Source organism: Acipenser ruthenus, chromosome 18, assembly GCF_902713425.1.
Source record: "Acipenser ruthenus chromosome 18, fAciRut3.2 maternal haplotype, whole genome shotgun sequence".
NCBI classification, from domain to species: Eukaryota; Metazoa; Chordata; class Actinopteri; order Acipenseriformes; family Acipenseridae; genus Acipenser; species Acipenser ruthenus.
Window position 1 is genome coordinate 27,876,233 of NC_081206.1, and position 17,831 is coordinate 27,894,063.

A 17,831-nucleotide genomic window follows, 5' to 3' on the forward strand; every position below is an offset into this window, starting at 1 on the left:
CTTTCTAGTGGGGAAAATGGCACCGTCATTAAAAGCTCATTAAGAATAAGCAGTCAATACAAAAACATTACACTGCTAAAGCAACAAGGGTTGTGCAGACATATGATTTATCCAAAGAGGTTAATGAAACCTATTCAGAAATGGATTGAAGGATGTTTCTCAACTAAATGTAAAAAATTCAAGGTTAAAAGAGCTGTTACAAGAATAACAGCAGGGAAACTGTAAACCTCATAGGAAGTGTGTTTTAAATATAGGATTCATATTTCAAACATGTTTATTTATGATAAATATAAAGCACTATTACTAATGATAAAATAGTTTTATACTGCACAAAAAATATTTATAACAAAAGTAAAACTGCTTGTTTACCAGTACCAATAGATTCAACTTCTCACAAACAGTTTATAACAACACCTAAGTGTGTTTTTAAGTACAATGCAATCAACTCAGCATTAGAGCTAGTGTCATACTAAGATAAATTTATTATGCACTAAGTAATGGGCCCACATGGGCACATCCTTATTAAGCATAAGGAGAATGTAGTGCATTAGAGCGACAGGAGGTTATCTGCTACATACAATAGTTTAAGTAAGCACACATTGATTTTTTAGGCACTGCATGCTGTCTCTTAAAGAATAGCCCTGTCATTAAATTTGCTTCTGAGATTAAAATCTCCTCAATTTGGAATCCACTATTAAAACCACCTGCAGTTTTCTGTTAGCTGAGTTAGGTGGTGTCAGTCGACATAGGTTCTTAAGCCAATACAAGCCATTAGGTACAATAGGCGTTACTGTATTAAACAGATATCTGATAGACTATCTATGGTCAATTAAAATCTTCCCTTTTGATGGAGTGAATTTCCATATCCAGCTCTATAAGTTACCTAACAGCCCTTGAGAACTGGATCTAATTACAAGTGAGGAACAGCAGGCCCTAGTCTGTGCTGAAAGGCCATCAGTAAGCCAAACCATTAATAACCTGCCTGTGCACTGTACATTGTAATTGTCAGACTGCAATTTGCAGTAATCCTCAGACAGAAAGAAAAAAGAAAAAGAAAAGAATAAATAACTGCAGCTGATTTTAAATTCTTACCACTAGTTGAAAGAGAGAAAAACAAGATGCACAGGTTAAAAGGCGAAGTTGTGTAAGCGTGTGTGTTGAGTGAAAGACGTTTTAGTACTAGCAAGGGACCCACATTTGAAAGGTCAACGAAAAGTTTTGGCAAGAACCTACTGAAAAACAATGAACTTTCCACATATTTGTTCGCCATTTCTTTGTTTTTACAGCGTGCAGAATAAATGACTTAAATGATGCTGGGCGAGCCTGCACATTGTCAACACAGGTTATAAGTCATTATTAAACACTCCCCAATCAATTCAGACTAACCTGGTCTAGGCAACCAGAGCAGAAGTTATTTGCATTCCTCTTGTCAAAAAAAAAAAAAAAAAAAACATATCCTCTTTCCCATGACTTTCCTTTTCTTTTATTAAATACAGCCACAATAGTATTTCATTGCAGGTTATGCACATTTTACAAAGTGGCTCTGTGTAGCCTAATGTAAATGCCTAGAACTAATTCAACTAAAGCATACCAGGTGAATCTCTCCAGGCATTCAGTCAAGGCAGGCATATTACTTTTAAATAAGATTAACCAATAGCTTTCACTATACTAAGTCCCCACTCTTAACAGACACCACCCAGTACACACAACTGCCCAAAAAATAAATAGTGCCTTACCACACCTGTAGTGCCTTACCACAGCAATACAGGTAGTTCCAGTGATGGTCTTATACTCCTTATCACTGAGAAATACCAATAGAAACTAAATTCAATGACAAACGTTTCTACTGGAAATCTTCCAATGTCTTTAGTATTTCTAAATTTAGCACAAGCCTTTTAGTGAAACAATATGTGCAGAATCCAAAGGTAACCCATAAACAGTGGATGTTTCCGGGGGGGGGGGGGGGGGGGGGGTACAATTAAATATTTGGACACCTATGCTGACTGCAAGCTAGGTGATGTTTTCCTTAGAGATGATTCCTTTGTGGTGTGATGTCAGAGCACTATCTTATAAAATACAATGTTTATAACCAATTGTGGATAAACTGCTTGCCATGACAGTCAAATCAGCAATGTATACGTCATATCTCCCAAAGTGTAGCAAGAACACAGAACCATTACAGGAATTTATCATTACAGGAATTTATCCAATTAACCTGCAATAGCTAACGAGATTTTAGCATGGCCAATAGATAAATAAAAAATTAAATAAATACATACATACATACATACACACACAAAAATGATGCTGTGAAAAAGAATAAGGTACTTTGATCGTGGTCTTAATGGCAGGTGAATTGGTCCTCCAGCTAGTTCAGAAAGGTGTAAAAATCACCTGGGCAAATATTTATCTTCTTGTAAGGTAGCACCGATAGCAGCCGAGCAGATCTGTCATGCTGAGCTGTGAATGTTCTGCAAATCCCATGCGTACTTCAGATTCCCAGCTGATCAGCACTGGATGAAGTGTGGTTTAACAGATAAGATCTTAGATTACTTATGTTTGATCAGTAATAACATGGACAGGGTTACTTGCTTTACACGGCAGAATTACTAGCAACATGTTTCTAGGTTCCGGGTGCAAGTTAAAAGAGCTGACGTCTGGAGGACAAGAGATCATGGTGCAATCACATCTCAACCAAGGCTTCATTGTCTTGTTGTTATTTGCAACCCAGGATTTACACTAGCGTAACTTAATTTAAATATCCCTGCTTAAACCACATTGATCTCCCACTTCATATGGCAGCAAATGATAAATAACAGATACAACTATACCGTAATTCTTTTAAAATGAGTAGACCACACAACTACTGTAGCAAACGATGAGGAAGACCCAGTTCACAGTAAAACTTAAGCCTTTTCTATTCCTGTCATTTAATTGAAAGAGATTTGAAATCAGTCATATTTACTTATCTGCAGTAGTTCAAACTGTTTTCAATAAGGATTCCAAATACATGATTTGATTGTACATCCCCCCCAATGGCGAGTCAATGCAAACGCAGATAAAATTAATAAATAAACAAACACCAGGTCAATAGCAGGCGTAATTATTACTACATAAATGACCTCTCTTTGTTTATTTTTAGTTGCAAATTAGACTGTAGACTGCACATTGAACTGCTGACAACCCTAAAAATTGGTATTGCATCAAGATGAGAGTTACATAGTCCACTTTCATCTTGCCGATTATTAATTGGCAGTGTTTTGAAAAAGGATGAACATTGTTTAAAACAAAGATAGCTGAATTACTTCCTGCTGTAGGCACTTCTTTCTTATACTTAAGTCCCAGCTGATAGAGCATGTTTATACAAATTAGGGTACTAATTTGAATGTGTTTTTCAATCAAGCTCACCAAGCCAGATTCCTGACAACCCTGCTGTGGCTCTGTTTAGATTCAGCTCAATCTATTTCAGGAGTGGTGCATATTCTGCAGTAGAGCAGGAGTAATACAGCTGTGTTTAGACTAACAAGTTAGGTCGGTAGTCTTCAAAATGTTAACATATCTTCAGTTTACAAAGTGCTACAATACATATGTGTCGCTATTTCAACCGCCTAGCTGTTAAACATAGGACTCATTTAGTTAAAAATAGCACCTTGTATTTTTACTTTTTGAGGATGTTCACTCCTTTACCAGGTTGTCATTCTTTTTATTATTGGCAAAATATTACTTTGTAGCATTCATTTGTTTTCTAGATGTTTGCCTTATTGTAAAGCTTCAAGGATTCTTAAGTAAGAGAACTGAATTCAATAACAATCTCTTGACATTCATTTTATCAGTATATCGTGATAAAAAAAAGGTTTGGGGTTTTTAGTCATCAGCACTGCATACACTGCTCATATTGTTAAGTCATTTTAAGTGCTGTTGTTTTTTCACAAGACAAAAACAGTCATTTTCATCAATCCTTTATTAAAACAAGACTTACTTCAAAAAGCGCACAGTTAAAATTCTGGCTGTGAGCCTACAACGAATTGAATATGGGATATTATTAGGGGTCTGATTAAAGAAATTTGGTATGCTTTAAATTTGAAGCAGAACAGCCTCCCAAGCTTCCGCGTTCGTGTTGTACAGCGACAGCAGATTTCAGTGCTAGATGTATGAACCTTTCCATCGTCTTCTCAGGAAAGAGAGGAACATTATTGTGTATGCATCATTATAATTACGTCTCAAAGAACGTTTGCAAGTCTGTAGGGAAATCCACAGCAGTCTGTTAAACTTAAGGATTTTAACCATTCTATTTATTAAAAAAAAAAAAAAAAAAAAAAACACACCACAAAACATGTTTAACAGTAATTAATAGCCCTTTAATGCACCAAATAAATAAGCAGGTACCATGGTTCCAGCTCAATTCCTAACCACAATCTGATTTTAAAAGAACAACTTCATAATTTACTGTTTAGATTACAAACACGATGCAAGATAATTTGGTCGTTTACAGACAAGAAAAATGTAAACAGAATAAGAAAGCATTTAGAAGTGAATTTGTTGTATTTAATAAACATGATTAACTTGACAAATTAAAAAAAAAAAAGTTTTATTAATTTGTGGAGTTTGTGCAATACATTCTCTGCGATATCAATTGCATATTGTGCCAAAACACTTAGTAGGCTTTTGTACTGGAATCTGTCTGGACGACCTACCAAAACTGTTCTTAAATTGATAACTTATCAATAACATCATATCAAGTCCCATTGAACAAGTTAAATGGCACAGGCTGGTTAGAAAATACCTTGAAAAAATATCACCAAAAATGTTTATTATGGTGTGCTTGGTACAAACCTTGTTAACGGTCAGGTTTACATAACAGATGTAAAAGGTTGTACTGAACGTGGTGCTTATAAAATCATTTTATACATATGGTTTATGGTAGCTGAACATAATGATGTGCTAGGGTGCTGACCCTCTTCATCATTTCTAGAATGATGCCCAAGTAGGAGCATTCTGCATTCTTTCTCAGCCAAGCCGAGGGATAGATTCCACTGGCCAAGTTTAAAAAAAAAAAAAAAAAAAAAAAAAGTTACCTTGTATTACAGAAATATTACAATAAAAAGTGTAAGTGGACATACACTTTAGTTCTTTACATTTCTTCAATAGTTACAAGAACATTCTACATCAACTCTATTAATTTTGCTGGTGTTTTCCAGCAAGAAATGGTTTACAGTATTATGAGTTTGCATCTGGGACTTTACGAAAGACAAGAGGAATGAGGTCCCGTTTATAATTTTAGATCATTAAAATGTGTTAGAAATGGTTGGGTCAGCTGGCAAAAATTTAGCATAAGAAGTCACAATTGGCTTCTTATTAAACAAACAGTCTAGGTGTGTACTTAAAATAAATAAAAAAAAGACAAAAAGACGCCTAATAATGGACAACCAGAACATAACTTTATTGTAGATATACTCAGCTACAATTATTACAAAAACAAAACAAAAAAAAGATAATAAAGGTAATTGTGATCCATAAGGTGCAGACCGTAAACCTCTGCAGCATGATTACAGTATGAATGAGAAATATTTAATGTCCCTTAAAGACTGCTGCAGCATGTGATGGCCCATTATTCCCCATTTAATTAATTGTATTATCCATTCAGTTCTGCTTGAATTCAACCATCCTTTAAAAACTAAATATTTACAGTACAGCAAACACTTGCAATACTCAAACTTGCTTACAAGTATACATCTCACATTACCCTTTAGTTTGCTACAAGACAACTTGCTGCTGATACAAGTGCATTTCTTAGGTAATTTCTGGCATCAGAGGTGGATTTTTATTACTGTTGTATTTATTTAGTTATTTTTAAGGGTGGAATCAGTTTGTGAAATAGCTTTACACCCAAAACCAAATGACCCACCAATACCTCCTAACATCTTAAATAAGCAATTTACAAAATCACTAATATCGATTTGAGTAAACCTAGGCTTTACATAAAATGTCAGCAGATGACCAAGTAAAAACTTTAAAATTACTATAATGCAGAAGCAAAAAAAGGAACCGACTGTTTTCTAATGATAACTTGCTCAGGTTTTAATACCCAAATCAATTTTAAAATTGAGTGATGATAATAAAATTTGGAAATCTTTCAAATCAAAACTCGCAGAAGTTACTGTGAAAGTATAACTTACAGTAAAATATGCAACAATATTCAATCCATACTTACAGGAGACACAAAAGTGTGGGTAATTCACATCTGTTCCAGCCTCCCCTCATCCCCCACCCCCTGTAGGTGTTGCTAAGGGTGCATCAGCTTGTAAGCTAATGCATTTTCTCCACCAATTAAATTAAGTCCCAGATGGTAGAGATCTATTTTGTACAGTGAATTAAAAAAAAAAAAAATCCTGGAGGCACACTATTTAAATTATTACCTTTTCTAATTTCAGCAATTTTACAGCAGCAAGGCCAAAACCACATTGTTTCCCTTCAAGCACATTAGCATACTTTTTTTTCTTGAACTGAGGTAAAGCATGGTGCCAAGTGCAATGCTTATTTGTGCTACATGTACAAAAATAGCAAACAAACAAAAACAAATTAAGTGTCTGTTAGAAAATACTTAAAATAAATCTGCAGCATATAAAAAGGAGGACAAAATTACGTTAAAGTACACTTTTTAAACCCAGTAAATTAAGGTATAAGAATCTCTGCATGAGATATACGCCAACTTTGCCATCGATTTCAGTCTGTGTGGCTCATTGAGATACATGGTGTTGAGAGTCCTTTTATCTCTGAAAACAATTCATGAATGTGGCACCATCAAGTGATTTCACATTTTTCAAAGTTATTCTCACAAAACAAAAAGGTAATTAAATGACTGTTTATCCCTAACGTTATATAATATTCTTAATTACAAAAACGGTAAAGTGTAGAAATGCATACAGTGTGAATCCTAGTCCGAGTTCACCTCAGGTGTTCCAAAGCACACTGCAATGAGGTCACATTAGGGAGTTTAAATAGCTGTAAATGCAACAATAAAAGCCACTCATTTTCAGATTTCATGTAACAAAGTATGAGGTTCAGTTAATATATCTGCAAGAATGACAAACAGATTGCAATATTTAAGATGCTAAAACGGCCTGAATTATGGCTAACTAAAATTTGATAAAAAAAATAGTTTGTTATTTTGGCAGTACTGACCTAAAGATTTGACAACCTGAGGTTACATGTAATAATGGTCTGCATGGTTCATACAATGAGTTTACATAAATAACTCAATATTCCCCACAACTTAACGTATCTACAGTAGACTCACAATATTATGCTGTGGGACAGGAAAATCACTACAGTATATGGTGAATAGGTTATAAAAGGACACTGTATATGGCACATGGGTCTTTTTATCCAAACAATTTAGGGTAGTCACAGATTTGCCAGTTGCAGACGATACCTTTCTGATTCAACAATAGTTACACATTACATAAACTGTTATTTATACAAAACAAAAGGCAGTTTCTCTATAAAAACAAAATACAATTATTTGTGGGAATGACTGCATAGTGCAAAGTGTTACCTTATAAGAGGCAAGTGCCCATCATATGAAAAAAAAAAATCACCATTTGGCCTTACGCCATTTATATTTTTTAAAGAGTGCAGCTTTATTTCGGGAATATGTCTAAATATTTTTATTAGCCTGAACCAGTTCTTAAGGTAGCAGCACCCATTTCCATGTTACATCATCTGATTTTCTGCCCATGGAATGTGAAGCCTGATCTGATCTAGATGTTATTCATTTGTTTTATTTATCCTACTAGTTGCTAGGAAATATGATTTGATACTATACCTGTGGAGATGTAATGACAACTATGATCGGCCTACAGTTCATAGAATTGTACTTACTGGAGATCATTAACTTGACTCTAGCAGCGGTTAATTACAGATGTGTTGCGACTTCACAAAGCAGTCCCTTAAAAAGGGACTGCTTTTTAATGATAAATAACTTATCTAACTTATTTTAATTATCAAGAACTTATCAAGACAATTTTTACCAAAGGATTCTGATAGGGGTTGCCTATAAGGACAGCAATCTGTTTTCTCCTGCAAAACATTAAGTGACCCATTTAAATTTGAGATATTCAAGGAAGAATTACAAACTCAAAAAGAAAAAGAAAGAAAGAAAGAAAGAAAGAAAGAAAGAAAAGCATGATGAACAAGCATCTACCTCAGGTTTTATGTGCAGAAAATATCATCTTTCTCAGCTTTCCAAAAAACACTACAAGCATAAATCGAAAGGGAACATTTAAATTGCAGCTAACCTCCTATTCACTGCTGGTAGTCTGGACAACTGATCCAACATATTTAAAAGGTAAATTAAAAAGAGGTATTATAGTTAGAGTGCAAAAAATTAAAACGTTCAAGCTTAATACAAAAAAAAAAAAAACATAGCACCAAAAACAGAAAACAATGCATGCAAATAACTGAGGTATTCAAGTGAAGAGTGCCTAATTATACCAAGTACAAAAAAAAAAAAGGCTTCGCATTAAGTCATAAACATGATCACAAATTAGCTTAAACCAAAATAAAGGCTGGTTTAAATATCTTATCACACACTTTAAATGACACTTATACCTCACAAATGCAATCTTGTGGCACTGCAACAGCGGCAACTTTGGTAAATGAAGTAGGTATGCAATCTGTGAGAACTACAGTAAGAAACCTGTATCTTAAAAGTGTAAAGGTGCTCCATTTCATACAGAAGTAACCAATTCTTACAAAATCTGCAGCATATTTCCTAAGTGATATGTCAAGTTTGTAATATTATCAAAACTTAATGGAGTCAATGGAGACATTTAAATGCTCACATTTAGACACTTGATTGAAATTGTAACTGTTCTTGGTATCAAAAACATTTACTGAAACTTAAGTATCCATCTACTAGCATTTTTAATTTATATATATATAGGTTATTATAACCCTGCAAATAGGTTTATAATATTTCATAGCTACACAAACATGCATTCGAGTGTTGTAAAAAAAAAAAAAAAAATATTTGTATTAACTATTACAGTGAATGGGAATGTAAAAATTAATTTATTTTTGCAACAGAAAAATTTATGGGTAATTTTCTTTAAGGCAGAACCTTTTTACTCAAATGCAAAAATTGTATACAGAGTCACTATAATCTGATCACGTTCATCTACTAAACACCGCTGGTTTATTTATATATATTTTAAAAAAGCCCCTATCAAATAAGTGCAATAAATGATTAAGAATGTCACCTCAGGACAACAGATGACACAGAATGAGAGGACAATACTGGCACTCCTTTAGTTCTCATACCAGTTAATCCACAGCAGCGACTTCACTGCTTTAGCTCAGAAATTGAGGAATTTAGATTTGTTTATTTATTTTTAAACTTGTAATTTTACTTTTTAAAATGATGTACAATCTAAATCAACCTACTGTTAAGCACAAGCTTCTTGGCTCACCAACACAAAAGCAGAGCTTTATATAATAAAAGAAATACAATTTAAAAAAAGACTGACCTTTTTCTCTAAACACTTAATGTTTTAAAGCACTCTCGTGAGTAAAAAAAAAAAAAAAAAAGCAGAAGATTGTGTTTGCGCAAAGAAAAAACTATCATGAACAATTATTTCCTTTTTAATACAAATGCTTTAAAAGTTGAGTGTTTTTTTTTTTGTTTCAGTTTTTGTCAGCTTTTGCTCACAATTTGTTTTTAATTTAATGACATCTTGAGCCTGATGCTCAGCTGGTTTGGACCTGAGGTTGATTCGCTTTGAGACTTCGCAGGGCTCTCCGTGCTGCTGCCGATTTGGCTATCCTGTAGCTTCGGCCGACACCTTTGAACTTTCCCTTCCCTACGACTTCCACTGTGACCCGGACTTTCCCATCGTAGGTCCTTTCAGCAGGGCTAGGTAGTTAGCAAGACAAAACAAAATCATTCGGTCACATTGCAGTTTTTATTTTAGATTCTATGTGACGTTCCTTGGGGTTAAGCATTTACCTTTTCTGTTCTTTTTAGGACCCGAGTCTACTCACAAAGTATAAAGTATGGACATGACCTAGTTATTACTAACCTAAAGACAACCTTTTCTTAGTTGATGCACTTGAACACAGCCCAGGTCTGGAGATGAAATTCAAAAGTGAAATAGTACAGAACCTGTGTTTAACTGTTAATCTCTTTAAAGTGCACTGCTTATATTTATTTTCGGAATACAAGAGTAAAATGTAAAACCATTTTGTTTGCTTTTGTTTAAAGAACAGTGCAGCTATAGCTGCCAAAAATCCTGCCAAGTATTCAAACCCAGCAGCAAACCTACCACACTAAACCATTAACGATGAGGGGAAAGTGTAACAAAGTACTTCCCATCATAAATCTGCGCTGCATATTCCATCTCAGAATTGTAACACAATGATTCAATAGTGCTACAACAGTTTGGTAAAGGGAGTTAAAACAAATAAATACTTTTTGATTAAAATAGTCTAAAAGTACCAACCCATATTCAAAACTTACCTGAATTTGGCAGTCTCTGGCTCCATCTCTAACAACTCGCGTACTGGAGAACGAGGAACATTAGCTGAAAATTTCTCTGCAAAAAATGATAAATATGTTTTTTTTTTTTTACTTAGTCATGTTTTGGCACATTAAAGGTGAATAATTTAAAATGTTCCCTTAAATGAGGTTATCAGCTCTTTCTCCATCTCCTGGGCCAACTCATGTTTTGTCGCTGTCCCCTGTCCCCCGTCCCCCCCAGCCCCCACTTACAGAAAGCAAAGCAAAGTGTTAAAATAAATCTTGATTTATTTAAATGTTTTATTTAAATTAATTTTGCATTTCATATAGTGCTGAAAATATTTAAATAGATGGGTAGAAAGCTGTGAAAGAAATACATAAGAGTGAAACTAAAAGAGAAGAATGGGGAATAAGGAGATGCATCCTTAGGTGCAAAATCATCAATTACCATACCTCTAAAATTAATCCTTTTGATTTGTAATACAAATTTTGTTTTAAAAGGAGAGTAAAAACTTTGCTAACTTGTATATTAACCATTTCCAGGTAGCAACCAAAATGTTTTTTGCAACAGTAACATTTATTTTACTTTATGGAAAATTTAATAAAATATAAATATTAAGCTGTTCTTACCAATTAGTGGCCTCATCATTGGATAGTACACTTGCCAAACAGTCTCCAAAGACATCCCACTATCCATGTAAAGTGCCCCAGCAAGGGACTCAAAGATGTCTCCCATTGCTTTAGGAACTTCAATATCTTCTTCTTTTGCATCATCTTCTTCAGACCGCCTTAGCTAATTTGAGGAAAAAGGAAAATGTGAAAAGTAAAATTAGTGTCAAATGAGGATCAGAGAGACTTCGATTTTAGTACAGACCACCTTAAAAAATTGTAATCCATAGCTCAAATTGACAGGAACACACAAATAAATTTGGGATCTGCAAAAAGGAAAGTTAAATGTCCCTTTAATTCATAACAAAGGAAACATTGGAATAAAACCTTAACTTCTTGTGGAAAACTGTATAGTTCCTTAAATCAGAGATGAAAGTGAGGAGAAGCAAAAAAATAAATAAAGATGAAAAAAAGTGGCAAGAATCTGGGATCCACTGCGGTGTTCGATTTTTCGCACCAGCGACCCCCATAGTCTGGCTGGGAGCCTGTGGGCTTGCCTGTAAGCTATGTTGTCCTCCGACTCTGTAGCTCTGAGGTGGCTGCACAGTGAGTCTGCAGTGTGAAAAAAAGCTATCAGCTGACTTGGTGGTATTAGTGAGCTGAGCCTAAAAATAACTGGATATCCCAAATTGGGAGAAAATAATAAAATTGGCGATTACTAAATTTTAAAAAAAAATATATAGTGCTAATAAAAACAAACACTAATTGCTTATGTCATGTAAGTTTAATAAAAAAAATGTTTAAACTTAAAAAGGGTCAGTGTACAACTTAAAATAAATAAATCTTACCGCTCTGTTAATAAAGTTTAAATTCACCTCTTGATTTTTTACTCTGTCTTCTATAGGAATCAAATGTCTGGCAACTTCTTGTTTTTCAAAAAATGCTTGTTTAAACATGGGGTGTATTTTATAATTCGCTGGGTCACCATGTTTGTCTCCAACATCAGGACACAAAGAAAATGCAGACGACAGGCTGTAGTTACTGCGATGAGTACTTATTATGGCTACATGTTTTCTGCAGAGAATCTGGCTTTCCAAAGCCTTGTACCCTCTTGATCCATAATCAGGGGTTCACATAACTGGTATGCAGGTACTCATGCGGACCAATAAACAAATGTGGACTTGGTTATTGTTGTACAAGACGCAAGCGTACCGTCGGTATATTGTTAACAGGAAAGCATTTATAAAAAAGACAGATGGTGCTCGTGGGTTGAAGGCGAGCTATACATGCCTAATTTATGGATTATTCCAGGAGAGTGGGTGTCTACAGGCTTTGTCAACAATGTCCACAACAACCACCCACCCCCCCACTCGCTCCACAAGTGCAACAGAAAAGAATTTATATATAATTCTCTTCATTTTTTGCCAGCACCGTCCTTTCATTCCATTATTTCTGCCATTTTCTGCAATGTGAACTGTAGAACTGCACCATAACTGTTTAATTCACAGTACTTGTTTGTGGACCAATGAAATAGCAACTTGCCAAGGACAGCCGTCTGCAAGCACCAATGGGGTACGGAATGTAAAAACAACCGCCTTAATGAAATTCTGCCTTATTTTTTTCAGTTTTTTTGTTTTATGTAGAAAATAATAAATACGAACCTCACCAACTGTCACAATGTGTTAATAGCTTAAAAAAAATAATAAAAATAAAAACCCACACACCAAAAATGGGGAACACTCTCCCCACCCCCCGACCTGCACTGATCACATCAATAGCCCAGAGATTTTTCATCCTTAGTAAAAAATACATAAAGAACATTACAAATGGTTTACTGATAAGAGATTTGCAGTGTAAACAACTGTATACTTGCACTGAACAAACTTGTCCCAGATACCCAGTTATTACTAACCTCAGAATCCATCCCTTGCATTTCATTCTTTTCCAGCTGAAATTGGACAAAGTCATCAATCACATGGAACAGCTCAGGAGAGACCGCTTTAAAGTATTTGTGGTAGTCATACTTTACAGCCAGAGAAGCAAATATTGTGTTATTGACGAGGGCAGATCGCAAGTCAGTCAGCACTCCAGGAGAGTGCTGCCGTGGATCTTCATAAAGGTGCTTGGTTATGAGGTAGTCCAATATTGCATCTCCAAGGAACTCCAGCCGCTGGTAACAATCTTCATGGTACAAAATAAACACACAAAAAAGTAAATTACTAACAGAATACATCCGTGCAATTACATGTTAGGAATAAAGAGGGTGCCTTCTGTGAATGAAAGTGTGCAGACTTAGCTTCCAAAATACAATCAATTTTAAACGTCCTCTGTGACTCTGACATGGCTTGTTCACATTGTACTACGATTCTAGGGGGAATTTCTGTGACAGAGGTTTTATGTATTGAGTTTTTAGACCTGTCTAAAAATCGGGCTTTACAAGGTGTCTCTAATTTGTATTCTTTACCACCAGATGTCAGTATAACTACAAAGTGCTTTCCCTCATCTAAAAGAATGAGTTCTTAGCTCAATTCTACTGAATCCCAAGTGTGTAAGTAAATGCACTTACACATTTAAGAACAACACTGAATTTCAGAAACACTGTACTTGTTACCTGTAATGGTATTGTAGTGGTAAGAAGCATGGGTGAAAGCTTGCAAAAGGTAGGCCTTGTTTTGAAAGGTATAGTTGATTTTCTCTTCAAAGTTTTCAAATCCTGATATCAGGTGGTTCAAGGTCTTTTCAGCATCTGGGTGATCAAACATACATCTTGGGGGGATCTTCAACCAGTCATACTCCACATCTTTAGCCTTTCCCTTGCTGAGCTCAGTTTGATTACAGGTGCTAGCAACCTCACTGTTCTTTACAACAGGAAGCACTTTTAAGCCAAGGGAGCAAAGAAACAACTGAGCTGCTCTCTCTCCACAACTGGTCAGATAGCATCCAAGAAGAGCTTCCACACAGTCTGCAATACTCTTGTCAGCTATACACTGTTCAGTGTGCAAGTCATAAGAGATAGACTGCTTGCCTTGGTCAGCCCCACAGTTTTCCTCAGATGGATTCCAAAACCCAACTACAAAGTCATCCTCTTCAGCAGCCTTGCTGGGGTCGAGGTAACACATGGCATCCCAAGAGCTGTAATCAAACTCATCCGCATCAGAGGAATACTGGACATTAGCAAGGGACTTTTTAGGGGCTTTCCATTCATAGCTGGGCTCTGCAGCTGGGAAGGTTGGAAGGGATATCTTCTTTCCAAAGGCTCCAGAACCAATCAGCATGTTATCAATGAATTTGATGTGCTCTTGGTAGTATTCCAAATCGTCTTCGACATTGACCTCGTCCTTCGGTTCCTTCCACATTAGATCGTCGTCATCTTCATCCTCATCCTCCTCTTCATAGTCTTCCTCAGTTGTACCGTTGGCCAACTGGTCATCTTCCATCTAAAAAAATTGGAAAACAGACAACTGCAGTGGAAACACCCTTTTCTAAAATCGAAACCATAGATTAGGGAAAGAAGCATCATTGTGGGTAGCAAACCTTAAAAGACCTACTTAAAGTCACACAATTTCACTGCAAGGGATACATGAATCTAAACTTAAAAGCACTTTCACTAGCACAGTCATTTTAGCTCTTCCAGGCAAATATATACAGGATCTTGTTCCAGTTCTTAACTGGATGCAGAATTCTTGTTTGGAAGGAAGTCCTGGAATGGACAAGTACCATTGCACAAACTTCTTTATATACATTAACATAAAATGAAGAGCAAGTCCCCTTGTGGTAGTGAGGAAACATTGCACAGACATATATAGTACAGTCATTTTTTCAATTAATTTAGAGAATTTGGAACAAAAACCTGAACACCCTGCAGCTCTCATGGACCAGAGCTGACCACTCCTGATTTAATTGAAAAAAATAACTTGCTAAAAGATCAACAACTTACATTCTTCAGAAATGGATGATTAAGGGTTACCTATAAAACCTGCTGGATTGTGGCTCTCCAGGACCAGGGTTGGCCACCCCTTGTATAGTATTATACATGTCAGATTTTCTCTTAAATTATATTAAAAGCAGTAATGATGTTGATCAACCTGCTTGTAAACCTATAACACAAGATTGACATCTGGAGAATTTAAGTACATCAGCCTAAAAGTTCTCAGTTAATTCCAGTATTAAAAGGATCTCTAGTTGTTTTTTTGCACGGTATTTCAGTTTTTTTAAAAATGCATTCACTTTTTGAAAGACTTACCATTTCATCTGCATCCAATTTATCGTCACCACTTTTGTCCTGGTTAACCAGATATCCAGGAGGGAGCCAGTTCACAGGTGGATCAAAAATTGAAACCACCATACGGCTTGGGAGGCCTTTCTTCTTCCCAAGGCGATACAGGTTACAATTACTGACCTACAGTGTAAAACAATTTAAAAAAAAATCAAAAGAAAAAAGTTAACAAACATGCATCAAACAGTACTTCCCTGATCAATCTACTGTAATTAAGATTAAGTGAACTGAAGTCCATATGCAGGATCTACTTGGAGTTGCATTTAAAAAATATAAAAAAAAAGTTGTAATGTGCTCTTTAAAGTGAATAATAACCACAAGAAGTTACTTTAGTTGGATTAAAGGTCAAAATAGGAAAATGACTACTAAACCAAACTTTAAAGTACGCAGATTGACAATTATTTTTACTTCTTAATGCACTATCCCTGAAAAGCTAAAAAGACATTTCAACTGACAAATCTATAAAAACACTTATGACACTACAAAATACATTTCATCAGCTATTTTATATGCTGTCACACAAAAAGCCCACACTTACAGACATGTTACTTGTAAAAGGACAGGAGACAGGAAGATGGGAGTAAATGTATTTCCTACAATCAAAATGATCAAAAGGTATACTAGCCTTTAATACTGACAGCTTAAGAGACAGAGGACCATCCTGCTATTGAACAACAAATCTGATTTCTAAATTGATTTTTTATCCTTGTATTTATTTAAAGTCTGAACATCCGCAATTAACTAAATTGGCAGACTTTTGCCTGGGAAAGCTTCAATATGCTGACAGTCAAAGAAAATATTCAGGTACAAATGAAATCAGTGTGACAGTAATATTGTTATTTAGAAATCAATCATACGTGCACATTCTGCTGCTTTGAAATAGTTTTTTTTTGTACAGCACATTTTCTTACTGTAAAATTGACAAAATCGCCAAAGTTCTATGTTCTACAGGGTATAAGAAATACTGTACTGTTCAAACACCATTACTGTTATTATATTGGAAATGCTGTCCGGGGGGGGGAGCGGGGAATATGATATTCTCCAAACAATGCACATTTACTTTTTTTATTGGAATTGCTCAACTTGAAAAATTCTCAGAATGCAAAAAAAGCAGTAGTTTGTGTTTCATGTAATTCATACAAAATATAAAATGAATTGCAACACCCACCTTTTTACTCCTCATGTACGACAGACGGCCTTCATGGGCATCAGGATATGTACAAAACAAGTAGGTGGTGATTGCATGCTTGAGAAAGGAGTCACCAAGCATCTCTAGCCTTTCCAGATTAAACCCGTCACTGGCGTTGGAGAGGGTCAAGGCTTGTAGTATAAGACCAGGGTTTGGGCCAAGGGTTTTGGGGGAGTCACCGCAAACAGGGCTGGTAGCAAGTTCCAACATATCTGGATAAACTGCTAAAGGTGCTGAGGAACTGGCTGTCACTGCCGCTGCCACTGCCAGGCAATCTTCCGAGGTAGATTTTTTTACATGTCCATCAAGGTTTTTATTACTCGCAAGAGTACATTCAATGCTGGGCATGGGCTGGTTCTCAATGCTGTGTGTATTCGGCTTGGGAACTGAGGTAGTTGATTTTAAAGATATTTCACTCTTGTGGGAGGTTAGCGGATAATGCTGGCAATCATTATCTTCTTGAAGGTTATCAGCAGTGCCGTTTGTGAGGCTCTTAGCACAAACAAAAGTATTTTTATCTCTGCTCCGCTCAGAGAGGCTGGTCACATGAAGCTTGTCAGATGACTTTTCAAAAGAAGCTTTATTGTTCACAGGCGTTTGGTTACACCACTCTGGCGTGGAGTTTTCTACATTAGCACCTTGATGTGCAGCATTTTCAGGGACTATAGTTGTGCTGTGCTTACAGTATTTTTCATCTTCTGTGCAAGAGCTAGGACTTGAGATGAAAGACTTGCTGTCAATAGAATTTTTCCAACCAAAATCCAAGTTTGGGTACCTGGTTCAAATAAAGTAGTATCTGCGTAAGTCATTAACAAAATATAAAAAAAGGTACCTGTTACAGGTCTGAATATTACTGTGAAACTGGCTCTAAATATAGGATAAATATATAGCTTTAAATAAATAAATAAAAAAGAACGGAGTGAATGTTGTCACTAAATACTTTAAAATTGGCTATATAAAATATATTTACAAAAAACTAACAGCAGACCTGAAGTCAGGAGGAAGAGTTCTGACCCCTACACCGGCATCAATGGCCGTCTGGGCCCTCAGTTCCTCTGCTGTTAGAAGGCAGTGCAGACGATAGAGGATACTGGGGAGGCAGACTGCTTTCCTCCATAAAGAAGCTGGGATCGGGTGGATTGCACAGAGTTCAGGAACCAAAATCTACAGATAGACAAAACAGAAATCTTTACCAGGATCAGTCATCAATATTTATTTTCTTCACTTCAAGGTCTAGGTAG

At 35.8% G+C, this 17,831-nt stretch overlaps 1 protein-coding gene across 1 annotated transcript in view; it reads right to left on the reverse strand.

The window, feature by feature from the left end:
- Nucleotides 1-5,416: 5,416 nt before the first annotated feature.
- Nucleotides 5,417-17,831, reverse strand: part of LOC117421295 (endoribonuclease Dicer-like) — a 26,943-nt gene continuing 14,528 nt past the window's right edge. Inside the window, exons 21-28 of the mRNA XM_034035508.3 lie at nucleotides 17,579-17,754; nucleotides 16,570-17,365; nucleotides 15,369-15,524; nucleotides 13,737-14,562; nucleotides 13,038-13,306; nucleotides 11,147-11,309; nucleotides 10,517-10,592; nucleotides 5,417-9,913 (exon numbers count right to left, since the gene is read on the reverse strand). Coding sequence (XP_033891399.3) covers nucleotides 9,748-9,913; nucleotides 10,517-10,592; nucleotides 11,147-11,309; nucleotides 13,038-13,306; nucleotides 13,737-14,562; nucleotides 15,369-15,524; nucleotides 16,570-17,365; nucleotides 17,579-17,754 — 2,628 coding nt within the window. The 3' untranslated portion in view covers nucleotides 5,417-9,747. The remainder of the gene's footprint in view (nucleotides 9,914-10,516; nucleotides 10,593-11,146; nucleotides 11,310-13,037; nucleotides 13,307-13,736; nucleotides 14,563-15,368; nucleotides 15,525-16,569; nucleotides 17,366-17,578; nucleotides 17,755-17,831) is intronic.